At 39.4% G+C, this 21,008-nt stretch overlaps 1 protein-coding gene across 2 annotated transcripts in view; it reads left to right on the forward strand.

The window, feature by feature from the left end:
• Nucleotides 1-21,008, forward strand: part of STAG2 (stromal antigen 2) — a 116,169-nt gene that overhangs the window by 85,942 nt on the left and 9,219 nt on the right. For both annotated transcript variants that reach the window (XM_025205184.1, XM_025205183.1), the window contains exons 16-27: nt 2,940-3,043; nt 4,089-4,181; nt 4,423-4,512; nt 6,140-6,343; nt 9,941-10,011; nt 10,358-10,445; nt 10,545-10,625; nt 11,333-11,425; nt 13,757-13,931; nt 16,755-16,894; nt 18,338-18,439; nt 20,496-20,644. In XM_025205184.1, coding sequence (XP_025060969.1) covers nt 2,940-3,043; nt 4,089-4,181; nt 4,423-4,512; nt 6,140-6,343; nt 9,941-10,011; nt 10,358-10,445; nt 10,545-10,625; nt 11,333-11,425; nt 13,757-13,931; nt 16,755-16,894; nt 18,338-18,439; nt 20,496-20,644 — 1,390 coding nt within the window. The remainder of the gene's footprint in view (nt 1-2,939; nt 3,044-4,088; nt 4,182-4,422; nt 4,513-6,139; nt 6,344-9,940; nt 10,012-10,357; nt 10,446-10,544; nt 10,626-11,332; nt 11,426-13,756; nt 13,932-16,754; nt 16,895-18,337; nt 18,440-20,495; nt 20,645-21,008) is intronic.

Below are 21,008 nucleotides of genomic sequence, written 5' to 3' on the forward strand. Positions count from 1 at the left end.
CCCTATGTTAAAGCGGGGGGATGAGGGGAGGGACCTCATCTTGGCATTGAATAAATACAGTATTTTGTACTACTTAAATATCCCAACATCACTTCTTAAGTGATCTTGCATAATGCAGTCCTGCAAACCTCCTAAAAAATTGTTTCCATTAGCATTTAGTTCCTGCCTTCTTCCTTCTGACATTTTGCCTGACTTCATATTGCTACAAATTAACTCTGTACACAGTGCCATTAAATTATAATTAGCATTAGTGATTGATTAGAGTCTCAAAAATGTTGAGAAATTAAAATTCCCAAAGTTCTTTGATTATAGAAATAATTGAAAAGTATAAATAACACAATTCAGTAGTAGTTTAAAATTGCTATCCCAGTGCCTACTGTTTGTTCCATGGCAGTTTTCCTAACAAGTAGAAGACAAGTATGAGAAGATTTCTGCTTCTTCTGTAGCACGTCATCCTCTGTAAAAGCAGCAAGAGGAATTGCAGTTAGATCGGCTAATTAAACAAGCTTGATCCTTCAAAAAATACAGGCAGTCCTTGGACTTACAACAAAATTGGTACCTGAAAACTGTGTCTTAAGTCGAAACGTTGCAACTCGGAGCCAATTTTCCCATAGGAAACAATGTTATAAATGGGGCATTGGTTCCTGAACCAAGGCCCGATACCCTATTTTCACCAAAAATAACCCAGAATTTTGTACTCAGTCAATTATAGATGAATAATATAGCTATGTTAATGTATTTATATTGTAAATAGCAATCATATTGGTTTGGAAGGACTTTGAGGTGCTTTTGCTGGAATTTTTGAAGGGCTCTTGGTTGGACTTTTGAAGGGTTCTTGGCTGGAGTCTTCTCAGGAGTCTTGGCTGCAGGTTTTTCTGGAGACTTGGCTGCTTTCTTAAAGAAAGTGTCCAAGGAAGTTTGGACAGATATTCTCCAGTGAACCTGTTCGCTGGCGTGGTGTCGGATCAAGCATCGTAAAGTTGAAACTGATGTCAGAAAGTTTAAACAGGTGTCAGTTTATAAAGGTTGTAAGTCGAGGACTGCCTGTAAAGAAAAAGACGTGCGCTTCTGCCTGATAAAATCGTAAATGCTAATGATAAGCGTTTCTACACTTAGTTTTCCGGGAAGCCTAGACTCTACATACTGTGCTTGTGGGCCATGATGGTAGTACATCGTGGGCCCGTGTAACCTCTTAATAGCAGTGCTGTTGAGGACTCCCTTTTTCTGAGTGCTTGGATAACAAGCCTGTGAAAAGGAGCATTAGTGTGCCGATTGTCTTAGTTCCTTCCAATCACAGAGGAAAGCCAACAAGAAACCTCATCCATGTCTTTGGACAAGAATTTGTAGGAATAGGCTGTTGCATTGTCCCAGGTGTGCTTTTTGAGAATAGGAGTGCCTGTCAAACCTATGGACATTTATATAGATCTGGATGTTCAGATGTCACAAGATGACAATGTAGGGCTGCCATCTTCTGCTTCATGAGATATGTTCCAGTACTGTGAACTTAACATTAGCATAAAGTTAGTAATATTCAAAGAAACTGACTTCTAGGGTTTCTTTTAAAAAGAATTATTAGACTTGCTCTTTAAATGTAAGAGCTGATCTATCTGGATCAGTGCTATCAGAGTTGTATCATCTTTCTCCCATGGGCTTCTTGTTCTTCCAAATGCACCTTGTGTCAGTATCCTTAGTAGGGGTGGATACCATCCCAAGGGTTTGTACCATCAAGTACACCCTGTCTTATACAGGACAAAGCAGCTAGATGCTCCAAGAAAGAAGGTTTTCCCCTGCCACAACTGGAGTTGGGGACATGCTCACAGATGATAGTGTCTGGAGAACAAGAGTCTGAGAGAGCAAATATTTTGCCTTGTCACTGATAAAACATTAGAGAAAATTGGATAACCCCCTTATTGCTAAAGGTCAGTTACTAGGGTACCCTGGGGGTTTCTGTCGTGACTCTTTGTGCTGCGTTCTAGAGCTCGTGTATCCGCAGGTAGCTTGAAACAAAAATTATAGTTAAGGTCATTTGGATTTCCCTCAGAAACCAGAACAAGGGTGTTAATTTTAGGTTCAAATACATCTGAGGACAATAGGAAACCATCTCCAATTTTGTCCGACAGGGGGTGGTGGGTACAGGGGGGTAAAGCATAAACTACCACATAGCAATGCCTTTCTAAGTAGGTTAGTTTATGCATTACAGTGATCTAAGCATGTCTGATCCAAGCACGTGCTTGATTGAGATGCAGCTGCTTCAATACTTCATGTATTTTCATCTTAAAATTTTGTTGAGTTGCTGTTTGGTGCTGTGTTTGTACTTGTGAAGTGTTCTTTAGATCTGGTCTCTAGATCAGCTGTGCAATTTGCTGAAGTAGTCTTTAGCATCCTCGCAATGTTTGCCATTTGCCAAACTTCCAAGAGTGGGAATAAGCAGAATCCCATTGAGGCATGTGAAATGTAACCAGAGTTCTTTTAAGATGAACCAGTCTGCCTTCCCCTCTTAGTCTTCATTTAAATATTGGACCCGAGTTCAGTGGTGGAAGGAATGGAGATGACAGCCAGTCCATAATTGGAGCTGTGGTGGAAGGAGGAGCAGAGATTGTGAGAGTGCTCTAGTTAGACGGTTCCACTGTTCCAAGCTGTACTACTGATCCTTGTAGTGCGAAGTTACCGCATCCTTGTAGTGTGAAGAGGTAATCTTGTAAAACTTTGGTTACATGTGAGTAGCTCTTGATCTCTGTAAAAATGGTTCTATAATGCAACCTCAGAGCTACTAATGTACATACACAAAAATACCCATCTTGCAGGATCAGGGCTTTGGCTTACATTTTTTGCTGATTTATGTAGGGAATTCAGAACAGGTTTTTGGTGCTTTTCCTCTAATTGTGAGAAAATAGTAAATAAGACAGACCGCACATCTTTTTCTTTTTTTTTTATTTCAGCTTTAACAGATAGACAAGAAAGTGCACTGATTGAAATAATGCTTTGTACAATTCGACAAGCAGCTGAATGCCATCCACCTGTGGGAAGAGGAACAGGGAAAAGGGTATGTGCTGCAGAGAGACTGTGTAAATCTATAATTTTGTATTTTAAATATTTTGTTCACAATATTTTGGTGTTCACATCTTTCTACTTCACTTCTCTTAACAGTTTCAGTACTCGATTAAGCTAGATGAAAATTGTTTTGTTCAGTACATGTTTAGAGTATAAGAAACTGTTCCTGCTTACCGAAACTGAAGAAATGGCTTTTCTGAATTTTATACATAACCAACACTTGGCTGCCTCATTTTCACATTAAACTTTTAACAATATTTAATACATTTTCTTAAACTGAATATATTTACACTCCTGTTTGAGAAACCACATTTCTTGTTACCACAATCCTGAAAGTCATTTCTGTTTGGTTTGCTCCTTGGTTTTTTTCAAAACAATTTATCCCTAGTATCTGTTCAGAAGCCAATACCTCTTTCTACCTGAGGAGTATCAGCAAAATAAGGGAGAAGGAAATGGTTCATGGTCTTTTTGAAGTACTTAAACCACAACTTCCTATAGTTGTCCTTGACTGTGACCATATTGCTACGTCCCGTCCCGTCGTGTCCGTCCCCCCCCCCCCCAAAATCTCAAACACTAATTTCAGTGAATGGGCGATTGTTGGAAAGGTGCATCTACCTAGTCATTCAAATGTGCGTTTACAAATTCATTTGGATTAGAAGACTGAATTGCGTTTATAAAACAGGAAAAATGTATAAAAATTATAATCAGACTGACAGACTTCCTGTGCTGAATTTTTTTGCTGCTTAGTGGTAAACTATCATAGACTACTCTGAAAATTGAAGTAGCAACCTTAGTGGCATTATGTGGATCGTGCATTTTCTAGTGGAAACTCAGTCGTCCAGATTTTAGGGTGTTTGCTCTGAAGCAAACTCCCTGAAGTAAAGTGATTGACTACTTCAAAATTTGGCTTAAGTGGATATCATTTTAAACGTTAGGATTAAGTCAAGAGTCCAGTGCTTTATCAAGTCCCTAAAAATATGAAACGGTGATATCTAAGATTTTTTTTTTAGTTATAAAATTTTATATCAATAATTTAGGTGCTGACAGCAAAGGAAAAGAAAACGCAGTTGGATGACAGGACAAGAATTACAGAGCTCTTTGCAGTGGCACTTCCTCAGTTATTAGCAAAAGTGAGTTTAATTTTATTTGAACTTTGTGGTTGTATATTGTAAAAACAATATCCAAATGGTGTATGTTTCCAAAAGTGTGTGTGTCATTCAGACTGCAATGTGTTAGAAACTTTTCGTTTCTTTATAGTTTTTAATAGTACCTGGATATTATGCAGTTGTTAATATAGCAGAAGTATACAAAAATCCCAGAAACCGTTTCATTGATTAATTAATTAATTAATTATTTTTGTTAATTTGACAGTATTCTGTGGATGCAGAAAAAGTCACCAACTTGTTACAGTTACCGCAGTATTTTGATTTGGAAATCTATACAACAGGGCGATTAGAAAAGGTAAGGTATCATAAAAACAAAATTGTAAGGATGGAGTAAGAGACCTGTAGTATCTACCAGTGTAAATGAGCCTTTTTCTGGTTATTTTTCAAGATGCTTTGAAAACCTAGGTTTGACTTTCTGAGTTTTGAGGGCTGCTTTCCCAAAATCCAGTTAGGCAAACTTCATGAGGAACATCCAAACATTAGGGTAGCAAATGTACTACATTTGAGCCTGAGATGCATTGTGTGGTGAGAAACCCTTGTATTGTATTGCTGTATATTCTCACATACAGAATGCCCCAGAATAAAGTACACAACTTGTTTTTGAATGGCACAATGAAGAAAAAAAGAACTTTTCCTTCTAGTAAGTAACTGAATAGCAGCAGCAAGGAAGCCAAACCTGCTCATTGTTTTCTGTGGATCATTTGAAGGCTTTCCTTTTGCTTTCACCCAGTAATTGGGAGAAATTGTTTTTAATGTATTTCCTGGCATATTATACACAGTCTCATCCCCCTTTTGGAGGGGAAAAAGGTGCATGTCTGTAAGAAAATACCATGTATTGTCACAGTGTGGCAGGAGACCCTTCTGTTAAACTTAAGGTGCATCTAAGTGACACAATGTAGTGCTTTGCAGAAATGTCTGAGCCAGCTTGTTCAATTTGAACTGAACTGTGAACATCATGCTTTGGAGAAATATCTTTAGAGTAAATGTTCTTACAGTACAAATACTTAATAAAACATCAGTATGGCATATAAGAGATGATGTGTATAGTTCCATAGTGAAAAGTTTTACTAGTGTGTTATTTGGAGCAATTTCCCCCCCTCCTCCCCAAATATGGGTTATACCTAAGGTATACGACTCAGCCTTGTGCAATACTGGTTCTTTTCAATAATGGCATCCATTGGCACCATATTCACACTTCATGTGCCTTTGCAGATACCTTAGCTGGTGGTGTAAGTGATGGGGCAGTTCTGCCTACCACCTAATTCTTTTTTTACATTGAGGCTGCAGAAAGGAAAACAAAATTACCATATTCTTAAAAATATGAGCACTCTTACTGTGTAGGATTGTATATCATAATGCTACTCTGCATGTTACTCACTTTCCCTATTCTTGAAGATTCTTTTGTAAGCAAGACCAAACCTATCTTGCCTGAGAAATAAATGCAGCTTTCTGCTGCTGATAGTCCAGATAGTTTGGGAGCAGATCATTTCAGTTCTGCTATGGTATGGCAAGTGGTTGCTCAGTGTTCTGCTCTTGAGCACAACCTCTGTTACCCCACATCTTGGTAACTTAGGAGAGAAGAAGAAAAGAGCCAGGCACAGAATTCTTTCTTCATCCCAACTAAGGGCCTCAATTTTTTCTCCAAGCTTCATTCTTCAGGAACTGTAACTCCAGCTCCAGTGCTGTGTATTCAACAAAGTTGGGTTTTGTATATGTTAAATTTGTAGTCTTCACCAAGTTCCACCTTAATATGTGTACTGATGCAGATCGCTCCTACTCTAAAGATCAAGTTGTCTAGAACAGTGCTTTATGTTTTATGTGATACAATCATAAAAGTAATAAACAAGCATAAAAATCTTGCTGCTACAATTGGAACATTATTTTAATGAGCCTTTTATGAAGTTGTGATTTTACTTTTGTAGCATCTGGATGCCTTACTGCGACAGATCCGGGATATTGTAGAGAAGCACACAGATACAGATGTTTTGGAAGCATGTTCTAAAACATACCATGCACTCTGTAATGAAGAGTTCACTATCTTTAACAGAGTTGACATTGCAAGAAGTCAGTTAATAGATGAATTGGCAGACAAGTTTAATAGACTTCTTGAAGACTTCCTGCAAGAGGTATGTAATATGTATGACCCTCTTTTTCTAGTCTTTTAACGCCTTCATTTTCTTATTGCCTTACTGGTAGAAAGTCAGGCAGAGTTACACCTTAAAGAATAACTCGTTCAAAAAGGAATGGGCTTTCACAGGCAACAGCCTGCTTCCTCAGATGCTATGTTGCTGCCATAAAAAGCTCATGCCTCTCTGAACCAGTTAGTCTCTGAGGTGCCACTCTGTCCTGACTTCAGTTTAACAAGGTTAACCATTTCTGTCCTTGCTGCCTTATTGCATGAACTGCCAAGTAAGGGGAATTACATTCCCTCTAATTGGGAAACAAAAACTTGAAAAGTAATTACATCATCACCATATAACATGAAGAGATGAATATTTACTGACTATAACATGGAGTGAACCAAGCCAATTTGTATGATATTAAGTTACAGGTATTTCTGCCTACTCTTCTACTATAATTTAAGTATTGGTGGGGTTACAAGCTGCTTAAAGGGGGTTTTTTGTTTGTTTGATTTTGGTTTTTTTACGTAAATTATTTTATCACTTCATTTTATATGAAGTGTAATTTTTAAATGACAGTGTTCCAAAATTCACAGACTTTGCAAGCAACTCTAGTAACTGACATCCATGCATTATATGATTATGTTGTATTTGGTCTTTTTTTATTTGTTTTTAATAAATTGCTTATAATACATTAAGCCTAAAATCACCTTTTTCTGCTCATTTCTATGTTTAGATAATAAATCGTATTCCACTGTTGTTCAAATAACAGTGGGAGGAAAACACAGGGGGCATCAATGTATTAATTATGGTATTCAGAAGTATGATGGAGCACTGGAAGGATGTATAAAATACTGGAATTGTTTCCCAAGAGAAGTGGTGGGAGTGCTATATCTTTTAATATTTTAAAAGAGAAAAGAACAGAATAGTTTTTTTCAGAAGTGTTTCAATCACCACCACAGAAGTGCAGCCATATAACATGATGACAAAATCCCGTCCTTGAAAATAAACTAGGATCTTAAGTCATTTTTTTTTTTTTTGAGTTTTTACTTCTCATGTGTGCTAACAATGAGAAGAGCTTCAGTGGCTAATGGCTCTTACTCTCGAGTCCTCGCTGCTGTTCTGCTGTCTGGTTAGCTCATGAAGGTGTGCTGTAGGGTCCTTCCTGCACCCCTGTTTACCCTCTTAGGATGTATCCCCATGGGCGGAAACGTGCTTTTCCCTGGGGACAAACCACAGCACAGTGTGTGGCCCTGCTGCTTGCCCCCAGGGAACATCTGTGCCACGTGTGCTCAGCAACTGTGCTGGCCCCAGCAGCCTTACCTGAGCTCCTGGAGCTGCAACTGCAGTGATCCTACAGCAGTTCCAGTTCTGGGTGGCACGTGCTGCTGCCACATGCCCCTGCCCTGTTTTCTTTAGGTGTAGGTTTGTTTGTTTTTTATCTGGGATCTCTGTGTCAGAAACCACCCCCCACACTGCAAATTAGCAATGCAAGGAACACCTGCATATGCAGTACTGCAGACGGCTCTGCAGCACTGCATACCACACATTCACCCTCATCTGGACATGCCCTTAGAGTCCCAAACGTTTGTGCCTATCTCATGGAAGCAGGCAGGAAACATGCATACAACTCCAATTAACTTGCTTTCTAAGGAAAGCTAGAGGGCAAAGTACTATTTACTACTTAATTGTTCTTGTTGTTTTATAATTCTCTGGAGTGAGACCATTTTTCCTCCTTGATTCTGCTTCTTTAAAGCGAAGGGTACATATAGATGTCCAGTTTCTACCAGGAGAATCGTTGTTCTGGTGGAAACCAGGTGTGTGCAGACATCCAGGTTTTGTTTTTTTGTTCCCAGAGCAAAAGTGGCCACTCCAGGAATAACCAAGGTTAAGTCATTCCAAGGAGAATTTCTCCTGGGAGGCTGAGTGTCTACACTTCCTCCCAGGTTCACTCCCCCTGGGGGCTAGGGGAAAAGGCTTCTGTGCCACCTTGGGACTGGGGTGACTCCAGTCTTGAGATGGCATGGGAACCAGCTGCTCCTGTCTCGCTTATGGACTTGGGAGGGGAGGAGCAGCCACCAGCACCCCCCTTGCTTCTCACACTGAAGTTCCTGGTGTGAAAAGCTTTGCCATGCGGTTTCCTCTGCTTGGCTGCTGGGCACTGGGAGCTGAGCAGCAGGGAGTCTGCTTCTCAAGCCAGAGTTCTCAGTGCGAGGAGGCGGCAGGGGCTTTGCCCCACTGCTCCGGGCCACCAGTTGCCAAGTGCAAGAAGCATCTCTTTCCCCTGCTGATTTCCTGTTCCCCACTCCTTGCTGTTCAGTCTGGGTGGGGAAAGCTTCTCTAAGCATGGCTAGCCTTTAAATCTCTGCCTCTACCACGCAGCTCTGTGGCAGGAGAAGGAAGGGGAAACCAGCGTACAGGGAAATGGGCTCAGGGAGGCTCTTCCTGGGGTAGTGAGTCAAAGCCCCTGCCCATCCTCATACTGGAGTCCCAGGTATGTGGAGTGGGCAGGGGGTTTGCCCCATTCCTCTGTCTACTCAGCCCCCCACACTGGAAGCTGAGCAGAAGGAGCAGTGCTGCAAGACCCCTGCCTGCTTCTCACAGTTGAGTCTCAGGAGTTAGAGACAGGCGAGGGTTTGCACCACTGTTTCCTGAGACTGGGAGTAGAGTGGAGAACAACCTTTGCACCACTGCTTCTCTTTGCTTCCCTCGTCTGGGTGGTGAGGAAAGCAGCACAGCACAGCCCCCTGTCTTGGGGAAAGGGCTGTGGGTTGTGCCTCATTTCCCTTCCCTTCAGTCCAGTTAGAAAAGGAGAGCAGCCACCTCTGTTCCCTGACTCTTCCTTAAGCCAGACACTGCTCTGCTTGGGGAACGGACTGGGGGCTTTCCCCCAGTACTCTGCTCCTGAAGACCACTCCTCCCCACCCTGTTCTTGGGATGGCACGAAGAGCATGAGAGAGCAGGTGGCTGCATGCTAAATATCTCTTCTGCTCCCTCTTCCCAGAAGGACTTTTATCAGGCAAATTTTCCAAGAAATTTTACCCAGTAGAAACAAATGTCTGTACCTTGCCTGTTTTGGTAACTGAAGCTGCCTGGTGACTGACTGTTTGTAATTACCTGTTTGTGTGAATTGTCATGCAAGGGATATACAGGTATTAGGCTGGCCCAGGGAACTTTTCAGGGGTGAATCAGGGTATGTTGCTAAAAGGTTTAATCGACTGAAGTTTTTTGTATGTTTTTTGCCTAGGTCGAAATACTTGCTGTATCAATATTGACCAATGAGCAATCTGCTCCAGTATCTATTATCTGACAGTGGCCTCTGCTGGACTCTGCAGAGAAAATTGAAACTCCTCTAGAGCATACTTTTGTCCAGTTAGGCTAACATTTCATGTGGCAAACTTAAATAACTTTATCTGGTTACTAGTTTCCCTGAAATAAGAAAATTGATAACTCTTATACCATATCCTAGGTGTTCTGTATCATGTAACTGAACTTCTCCTAGCATATGTATGTATGTATGTGTTTGAAATCATTCAAAAATGTTGGTTTCTTCATATTGATGTTGTTAACTTTATTGGAAACTTTTTTGCGTATAAATTACAGGGGGAAGAACCCGATGAAGATGATGCTTATCAGGTCCTATCAACATTAAAAAGAATCACTGCTTTTCACAAGTAAGTGAAATGTATGCTGAAAATCTTGCTTTTCGCACTCGTATGCTGGTGTACTAAATTGATCACATTATAATTTTGTGTGGAGCTTACTTCTGTTCTGTGTAGATAACATGCAGATATATATGATGTTGGCAGACCTCGAATAGAAGATGAATCAATTGTGTTTACAGCCTATATTTTTACAAAAGTGTGTTTATTATTTACTGGCAAGTTAAACTGATTTTTTTTTGTGTTTTTCATGAGGACACTTAAAAGCAATATATTTAATAAACATTAAATTCCAGAATTAGTGTAAAAATAGGTATTCATTTTGTTACATTTTGTGTGTTTTTTCTCCTTTTGCCAGTGCTCATGACTTGTCGAGATGGGACTTGTTTGGTTGCAACTACAAGTTATTGAAAACTGGGATTGAAAACGGAGACATGCCCGAACAGGTTTGTAATTAAAATGTGAATTTAAGTTAATCAGTGAATATGGCTTGTCACTGTTCTTACTGATGTATTTATCTAACTCTCTTCTATCTTTAATTACAGATTGTTATTCATGCACTGCAGTGTACTCACTATGTAATCCTTTGGCAGCTAGCAAAAATTAGTGAAAGCAGCTCCACAAAGGTATGTCATGCCACCGTAGGGTTAGCAATTTAGATATTTGCACTTAACCACGGGGCCATTCCTCAGATATCTGATAGAAAATTAGTTTTCATGGAATTGTGCAAGATTAATTTCCTGTTAGAAACTACAGCATGTCTAGGAACTTTTTAACCCCCCCTGGTTGCTGTGTGAAGAGGAGAGATGCTGGGTATGCTGCCCCAAATCATGATTGAGAGTGCTGACCCTTCTTTAAAGTCTTCTAGAATTCTTGCACAGCGCAGCAGTAGGGGATATAAACTTCGGGTTGGTTAGTGTCGTTATGTTGGAATTGAATTGTATTGGGTTTTCTTTTATTGTGTTGCCACAAAAACATTAAACCTTCATCCAAAAATTTATGCTCTGTTGAATTAATGGAGAGGAACCAAAAGAATTATTTTAAAGTTAACAGCAGTTGAATAATCTTCTAACTCCTTGCTGAAAGTTGTCAAATGAGAAATTATATTGTCTGTTTTCTTTTTCTAATGATACTTTAGAGCACTGGATATATTAGACAAAATTTTGAAAAACCTTGGCAAAATAGAACACACATTTTGTATTTCACTTTTTTGTATTTATTTTTATTGAGCAAATTATGTAACTATAGATTTCTGGGAAAGCATATAATATTCTTCATTAAAAATGTAAAACTTCATCTGTTTAATTACTCTGTAAAATGCTTTATTTTAAAGGAGGACCTTTTACGTTTGAAGAAGCAGATGAGGGTGTTCTGCCAAATCTGTCAGCACTATCTGACCAATGTAAACACTGCTGTCAAAGAGCAGGTTAGTGACTGTCCTTAGCTGTACTTTTTCATAATACTTTCAAAGCTGTTTAAAAAAATAAAAATAAAAAGTGATTCTGGTGTTGTCAGCATAGGTATATGATGCACACAGCATGAATGCTTGATTTTGGTGTCTCTTCTGCCTGAGAAGTCATGGATTTGGGAAATTGCTCTGTCTGCAAATTCTTCACCTTCCAAACCCACAAAGATAGGGATGTGTTTGCCTCTTGGGCAAATTGTTGTAATCAGCCTCATGTCCAGGACATCTTGCATGCATCTCTAGAAAACCCAAAAGCACTAATAACAAATTTGGATCTTTTATCTTGGGTGAAAAATGTATCCTATGTTCAGACCTGAGATCCTTCTACTTCATGGAGTGTGGGTCATCTCAGCGCCTTGATCTGAGAGGATGGGGCAGGGGGCGTGGAGGTGCTGGGGCTGTTTTTTACAGAGATTTTCCAAGTGAATTTCTGTTGATGAAGACAAGAAATGACATATTCAAGTATTCATCCTAAGACCATTAAACATACTCCATTAAAACCCAAGCAGACTTTCACGATTTTGTCGCATGTAAGTAGAAGGCCAGCATACGTCTTGTATTCAAGGCACAAAGTGTTTGTCTGTGTCCTGAGCGAATGAAACTGAGAGAATTTATTTGAAGGTTGAACTGTTGGTTTAGGTGGAACTCTATGACCACCTTGGCTACCTTGCAGTGGTTAGGATGGACACCTTTTTCTGTGTTCTCTGTAAAACAGCTCCCTCAAGCCTTATTCACACATTCACAAACCATTATATATATAATCCAGTCCATAAACTTCAGAAACTGTATGGGCAAAGGCATGTCAGTCTCCTAAGACTGAGGTTTCACTTCAAGAGACTGTTTGTTATTTTGGAGTTCACCATGGTGGAGTAGCACATGGGCAGCCACGTGAATGTTACTTAACTTTAGAATAACTGAAGTTCTGTCAGATGTACTGTGCATATATGCACATTCTGCATCCCTGTCTCCCATCCTGTTTTTCTCAGATCTCTGCAGTCTTAGGTTCATAGTGGAGAAAATGCTCTTGTGCAATAAGCCTGCTCCACCCTTAAAAGTCCTTGGTGGGTGGTTTATGCAGTACATGCACGGCAGTAAAAAAAAACACAACAAAAAACCAAAAACCCGCCCCCAAAACCTCAAGCATATGAAGTATGTGTGCACACCCAGAAGGGAAGCATTTTGGTTACTTCAGAATTAACTTTATTTAATAGGTCAAATACAATTAAAAGTAATTAGATTTTTGGGTTGCGAACGCTTTGGATCTGATCTGAGGAGTATGTGTGCTTAAAACAACTCTCCAGAAGATGAATTTGGCTGTTTGTTTGTTAACTTGATGCTTTGTTTGGTTGATTGGATTGATCATGGCTTTAAGTCATTTCAGAGCAGATTGTTTGCTTTTAAAACATTTGCTTTTAAATTTGACTGTGTCAAATCCCAGTGGTATGTTCACAAAGTCATTTTTTAAGGTTTTCCCCACTAATAATTCATGACTTATCTTCCTCGGAGGAATCCAAGGAAGGAGATTCCCTTGATGCTCTTGTCCTGGAAGATCTGCATCTCTCCCCATCTTTAACAGGCAACCCTGCAGTCTTCCTACTTCGGGTGTTGGTGCCTAGTGCCTCAATCATCCCTAGCAGCCGACACAGACAAGACACAGGTGGTGGGGTGAGAGGAGGCATCCTGGGACTGGCTGAGTGAGGAGACTGGGATTAGAAAGGCCATGACTAGAAGGATGCTATTTTCTTGTGCACTTGTACAGACGTGTAACAAATGGGCCACATGCAAAAGAACAGGTTCTATTTTCCCCCCCAGCTGCTGTGTAAAAGGTCCAGGCAAATGGGGAAATTACTAAGGGTACATAGTAAGTATTCAGGGACTTACTTCATTTACAAAAAGTTACATATATTTTCTGATAGCAATGAGGACCTTTTTTACATTTTTGTTTCCTTTACAAGATGTTATCATATCTTTCAGCTAGAACTTCTACTAAGTTAAATTCTAAACTTTCACACAGAATCTTACAGGTATATGAGCAGATGTCTCTGGCAGTGTTCTTATCTGAGTCCTATCCGAATGCAGCAAGCGTATATGAAGAAACCTTTTTGTTTACATAATTAGTACCATTGAATGTCAGTTCACCTGTTCCATGGTTTGCAGGGTTGAGCTTTGAACTTCAAATAATTTCTGCTATGGAAACTTTAGCACCTGCTTGTCTTTTAAATACATTGGAAAATTGAATTTAGTTTGTGAAGAAATTTAGGATGCATCTGTCTTTTGTTTTTTCTTTAACAGGCTTTCACAATTCTGTGTGATGTGTTAATGATTTTCAGCCATCAGATTATGACAGGAGGAAGAGACATGTTAGAGCCACTTGTTTACACTCCTGATTCTTCGTTGCAGTCTGAACTGCTAAGCTTTATTTTAGATCATGTCTTCATTGACCAGGATGATGACAACAATAGTGCAGGTGTGTGCATCTGTGTGGTCTCACTTTGTGTTCATATCCATGTTGTTCTGGCTTGTGTGCTCATGTACGTCTACTGCCCTCTGTCCTGACAAGTTGCATTTGTGTGGCAGGTCTACATTGCCTCTGACTCTTGGGAATGATGCTGTAAAAACAGCCTCACCTTTTTATTCCAACGCTGCATGAGTCAAATGCCAAAAAAACAAATGTAGTCACCATTAGAGCATGCGCTAGGTGCATGCCAGTGGCGGTACCTGAACTTGAGTGTCAGTGGTACATACCAAACATGTCTACTGCATTTTTTCCAGACTTTGGCAAGCTTAGAGGAAAGGCAAGTGGGTAGGGCACATTTTCTCCATGGGGCCCCCTAACACAGTTGGAGGCAATGTAGAAATTCAGATTGGTAGGTACAGGGCAGGTGAGGGGATGAAAGGAGCATACTTACACTTGTCATGTGGATATTAGCTTCACGCTTGGCTTGTGTCCATGTTTCTAATTGCCCGTATGCATGTCTTTAAATGAAAGAACAGTTCTATTAGCCCATTATCTCATCAGTATTCAAATGCAAAAACCCATAGATGGAAGAAATTAGTGTGATATAAGAGTTTTGGTCTTTAATGTGAGAAGAGAAAAATTACACATAATATCAAGGAAAACATTTCAGTCAGACTTGTTAGACTGTGAAAGAGAAGAAGCATATATTTCATCCTTTCAGATACTTAAAAGTTAGACTAGCGGAAAGAGTAGAAAATCAATATGAAGAGCAACATGCGCGTGAGCATGCTGTTCCCTACCCCGCAGACTGAAATCTTTAAGTCACTCTAAGTGTAATTCCCATTCCAGGAATGAGTCTATTTATAAATCTTGTAAAATTGTTTTTCTTGAAAAGCTGAAAAACACGTTTGACAATTCTTTTCTTTTGGTCTCTGAAGGATTTACTGGTTAACCTAGAACCTAAGGGTGTGTGTAGATGAAGCAGGGCCACTAAATTGAAGCAGTAGGTTTTCAAAAGCACCACTTCAGTTTAGGGCCTTTCAAGTCCCCATGTTGTGCACACACCTGAACTTACCTGCCTCTCTGGCAGTGGGGATGGGAGGGCGAGCTGCCGGTGGACAGAGTGGTCCCTGGGCTGGGGCAGGGTGGTGCTTCTCTCTGTGGCGGCCCTGCCTGCAGGCACCTGGCTTGGGTGGTCTTGGGGAGCACTGCAGCTGTGGAGGAAGGCACTGGGCCCTTGCCAGCTCAGGCAGGCTCCAAGGAAAAAAATGTCTTGGGCTGAGCCTGCCTTTCTGTGCTGCTGCCTCTGAAACGAAACTCTCAGAGGAGTTTTAGTTTTCTGTGTCCCAAGTCATTTAAGGCGCATTACGCCGCTGAATTTGCTGCAGCGGCGCAATATGCCACAGACGCATGCAAACACCAACACCGTTAAAGCAGTGCAAAAGCATTTAACCTGCTTTAAACTGTCGTACACATATGCCCCTCATTTCATCTACAAACGGCCTAAGACTAAAGCTCAGTGCTCTTACTCTGGCAGTGGCAAGTAGATGTTTTAGAGGACTTGTCTAGATGATTTATTCCTCCTCATACCTTCTGTGGCACCAACCATCATTGGTTTAGGTTAAGGCAGGTGCTGCATTTAGCCCAAGTCTGGGAACAGGTCCCATGCGAGTCAACTCGGACCCAGGAGCAGCCCTGGGTGATGGAGCTTCACGGCCTGGTTCTGGCCCATGGGCTGGATCTTGAACACCACTCGTATAATTCCTTTTTAAACGGGGTGTATACTTTCTGCTTCTACACCTACTGTGGTAACAATTTTTGCAAGTTAACTGCACTACATAAAATTTAGGACAACTTAATGGGTTAGTTAATCAGCCTTGACCAAATTAATGTGTGCGCTTCAGTTATCCCGTGTCTTAGAGCACATTGAAACTTTTAGTTACCTTTATAGTTTGTTCATTACCTGCTATCTTTGGTTCTCTTGGATACACTTGTAGTAATACTAATAAATATTTTACAGAGAAAATTATTAGTTTAATAAGGGTTCAGAATGGAAACTAGATAGCCACAGGTGGGTATGATAAGACCTTTTCATTTTGGTCTCAAGTAACCACAATTAAAGGAGTTTTCACAGAATTCCACGAAGCATAAAGAAGGCTACTCAAAGGGCTCTAACGTGTTGTTTTTTTAAGTGCAACATAATCTAATTTTCTCTTCTTTTCTTGAAAAGAAAAAGAAAAGCAAGTGCTAAATAACTGGGAAAAAACAATACCTTTGGAGTTCTAGTGGAAATATATCTAGGTCACCACAATTTAACACTTGCTAAAAGAGGCTTCAGCAATTTTACAGTTTGATAATGAAAGAGCAGTTCTTTAACATGCTTACATTAAACCGTTACATTCTGACCACACCTTTATACACACCAGTTCTGCCACAAGAGAAGTCTGAATTGGTTATTTTAATTCTAGCCACATTCTAATCTTACGTCTTCACAGAAATCTTAACCACGATGGCAAACGTAGCAGAGGGTTGTGCATTTGCTACTCCAGCCCAAACAACCTCTGTATCCCCCATTATTCTGCTAACAGATCTGAGAATAGAGCTCTTCAATCCTGACTCCTTTTACTTTACCCTGACTACTAGAACACACTTTGCTCCTTCATGCTAATCTTAACTTAAAGAGGGTAAAGGCTAGGAACTGTTAAACCACTAAGTTAATATTTCTGAGTTCAAAACACAAGCAACAACAAAAAAACCAAAACACACAGACAAACAACCCCCTCGCCTCCCCAGATAATAACCTGGTATTTCACTGTTTTCAATTCTTTCTAGATGGACAGCAAGATGATGAAGCTAGCAAGATTGAAGCATTGCACAAAAGAAGAAACTTGCTTGCAGCTTTTTGTAAACTTATTGTATATACTGTGGTGGAAATGAATACTGCTGCAGATATTTTTAAGCAATATATGAAGGTAAGTCTGAAGACTGCACTTTATAAAATGGTGAACATTTATTACAAAACAAAACAAAACTTCAGTCTAAGACATTTTAGCTGTCATCAGACCTTTCCAGATACTGGCTTCTTTATACGAAAGAGATTTTAAAACCAAAATAATTACTACTTCGCAGAATATTTTTCACGTGGGGAAAAATTTATTCTGATGGATTGTGCTTTCCTTTCAGCTGTATAAAAAATTCTGTAGAACTGAGTTTTAACCATATTGGTATATTTATTTTCCCTTCCTGATGTACAATATACTTCTCTCCTTATTTCAGTATGGAAAGTTAGCAGGCTTTTTCAACTTGTTTAGGTGTATAGAAACCAATTAAATTATGACTCAAATTCAAACACAGAGAAATATGATGGTTTTTTCACATGAATCCCATTCTAGTATGCTTTTTTTCCCTTGACCTTTTATATAAGGGAAAACCCATTGGATTGGGGAGAGAGAGAGACTTTTCCTACCAGATAGAAATATTTCTGATTAGACTTATCACTGCCTTAATTCAACAGAAAATATCTTCTAGGTATCCAGTCACACGTTAATCTAGAATGTTCTTGTTGGGGCATAATTAAATCTTTGCTCCAGGTTTGTAAGCAGGTATTAGATATTCCATGCTGCTCTATTTGAGCATCATGATGCTTGCAGATGTTAAAAGAAAAAAACAAACGGCACTTCACCTGAAACTTGTTGTGTTCCCATGCTGAGCCCAGCGCATGCCAAGAAGAGGCAGTGCATTAGGTGGACCCAGCTCACCTGACATCTGTATAGGTCAGGTGCTTAAGTGGGACTTTTTCGGACTTTTTTTTAATCTAGTAGCTGATTGAATCAGTTTTAGATAAGCGCCAAAAAAGCCCCATTGAAGCGCCCAATTTCTACAGATGATGTAGAGGTGGTCGAACTGACACGCTGCTGCTTCTATTAAAGCATGTGGGGTTTTTTTGTTTTATTTTGTTTCATGTCTGCAGGTAGCCCATAGTGCAGGCAAGTTAAAGGATAAGGCTGTGGAAGCTAGGTAGCTCTTGTGTGGAAGTGCAAGATGGATACCCCTTTTGTCTTAACAGCTAATGAGATCTCCTCTCCCAAAAGTCAATACAGCTATTCATTGTATATTTTACAGATGTGATTCAGGGTCAGCCTTGAAACTAAGTAGGTCATTCTGCCTCTGTATAAAGATGACTGACATAAACAAAAGTATGAAGACAGTGGAAAGCTTCTCAATTTTTTCAGTACTTTTTGGGAAGTTTTTAGTTTATAGTTTTGATAACAAATGAGGAAAAAATGCTTAACACTTCTTATTTCGTAGAACGTACGTGAGTGTACTTAATTCATTGTTCTCTTCTAAAGTGCTGTGCAGTTAACTACGTTTTACTGTTGTCTAAAGTTCAACTGTTTTTCATGGCTTTTTTCTAGTATTACAACGACTATGGAGATATTATCAAAGAAACAATGAGTAAAACAAGACAGATAGACAAAATCCAGTGTGCAAAGACACTTATTCTTAGTTTGCAGCAGGTAAGAGTTGTGTACCGTGATATTTTATATACAAGAACAGCTCTACTATGCATTTTGTACACAGGCAGTGTTAAGAACTAATGAAATAGTGTGTAGCGGGTTCTGTCAAAGGGAGATATTAAGCTTAAAAGTAACACATTGCAATAATTTTCTTTGGTGACTTTAAAAGTGTTGATGCATGCATCTTCTTATTTTGATAATTTTTATTATCGTAAGCTACTCTGAGCCGTACTGGATTGCTTAGGATGTAAATCTAAATAATAGTAATAATGTTTTCAGTATGTTAACAGTAATGTTAGCAATAATGCACATATTAAAGGAAGGTGAGGAAAAGAGTAAAAACTAATGAAGGACACTGAGACTTTATGCTGTTTTTCAGTTCTGAAACAGTAGTTGGAGACTCCTGTTCAATTTAATATTGTGATGATTGTGTTGTAATTCAAAACATTTATGAGGTTTCGATTAAATCAACAAGAAAAATAGTCTCTTTTTACTGTGCTTGTCCTAAAAAGGAAGGAAAACATTTCTGCAGTATTTAATTATTCTGTTATGCGTTAATATTTGGCAGAGGCTTCATCATCTGTGAAGTGAAAATGTAGTTTCTTTCTTCAGATAGTGGCATCATTCAGATAGTCTGAATGGTGGGCTGACTCCCACTTGAACTCTGGGATTCCACCGGAGCAGTAGCCACAACCTGCGTGCACTTTTTGTATACAGTTTTTGTTGACTCTTTCCAATAGGTTAAAATTAGCATTTTCTGATGTCACATGAATGACTACCATCACATCTGTCTCTTCTGCACATTCTATAAATAGCCCTAATGATTTTAAAAAGGTAGTAAACAGTACAGTAATGAAAGCCACGTAATACTGACTTGACAGGAGTTCCAGTGACAGTAAGGAGGAGTGCTAATAAGAAGAATTCAGTTTGTAGTAAATAAGACATTAAACTTAGAAAAATGCTAGAAAATGTGTCAATGGAAGTACATAATAGGGAAGAAATCTTGCCGAAAAGATACTCAAGTAGAGCTATGAACAGAAACTAGGAGACAACCTTGCAGTGTGATATGCACATCATTGACCTCTTTCTGTTATAAACAGATGCTTCATGGACTTGGTTGCTAATAATTATTCTGTTTGTAGCCCTTATATAACTTGTATAAGTGAAATGTATAGAGAATGCTGACAAAATGATTGGGAAGCTGGAAGAGTTGAGAGTAAAAATAGTTCGATGTGTGCAGCTTTGCCAAGTATTGATGTCTGCGCATAATTGAAGGATGTAAATACCAAGGAAGAAATCTGGGCTGCATTGAAGTCAGTGGAAGCTTTGACTTCTGTGAGGCCAAGATTTCACTTTTAAGATTGGGAGAAGGAAATCGATTTATGGTATTACAAAGGTGACTTAGTAATGTATAGTAGTATATGTTGAATAGGCACTTAAAGACTACTGTGATTGGGGTTTCATAAAAACCTACGTTGATGGAAGAGAAATATCTAGGGCAGTAGTTTTCAACCTTTTTAGACTCTAGCATCCCTCCATAATTGTTGGGAGTCAGGTAGCTCCTCATTTCAAAATAATGCATTTATTGCAGTGCTTACCACTTCTCACAGGATACAGTGGGAAAGGGGTGGGAAGCGAGGACTTCACGGCTGTGCAGGGATGAGCACCCTGCAGCACTCTTAAAAGCATCTCATGGCACCGCAGGGTGTTGTGACACCCTAGTTTAGAAGCACTGATCTAAGGTAACTGTCAGAAAAACTGAAAGAACAAGGTGTCTTAAATGTTAAGTAGCTTGGTTGAGAATGTGCTGAAAGTCATGTTGTCCAGGATATAAGTTTTGAGACTAAGCACAATATTAGACAGTGTACTTAAAAGAACAGTTCTGAATAGTCCAGAAATTGCGCTTGTGTAAACGTAGGTTTATGTTGTCTAACTATGAAAAGTTCATTTTCTTCAAATTACAGGAGTGGGAATCATGTAGTTCTTGATCAAGTTTTGTCTATTTTTATCTTTTTGTTAACCAGTAAATATCTTTCTTCCTGATTATTTTATACAGCTCTTCAATGAGATGATTCAAGAAAATGGTTACAACTTTGACAGATCGTCACCAACGTTCAGTGGCATTAAGGAACTTGCTCGGCGCTTTGCTTTAACATTTGGACTTGATCAGCTCAAAACAAGAGAAGCTATTGCAATGTTACACAAGTAATTGACTTTCGTTGTATTTGAAAAAGCTGCTGATTTTAAGTCAGTGTTTTAACATCAGGATTTAAAGAAGGAAATTTGGGGAGCTCATCGAAGTGGTGTACTAATCCAAAATGCATTGGCAAAATGAAAGTTCTTCAATTAGCACTGATCTCTTTTTAGTGAACAAGAGTTTTTTTCTATTGTTAGTGGTTTTTCAGAATTTTAGATGCATGTGATTGCACCGTGCCAAATGTGGGGGTCTGACCGTGCCATGGCAAGATCAAAGCTAAAGTACTGAATGGTTATAGCTCATCAGCCACATTTTAGGATCCTGTGAAACCTCTGTATTAGGTCGTGAAAAAAATAGTTTTAAACTTCTGAT

Source organism: Alligator sinensis, unplaced genomic scaffold (assembly GCF_000455745.1).
Source record: "Alligator sinensis unplaced genomic scaffold, ASM45574v1 scaffold157_2, whole genome shotgun sequence".
NCBI classification, from domain to species: domain Eukaryota; kingdom Metazoa; phylum Chordata; order Crocodylia; family Alligatoridae; genus Alligator; species Alligator sinensis.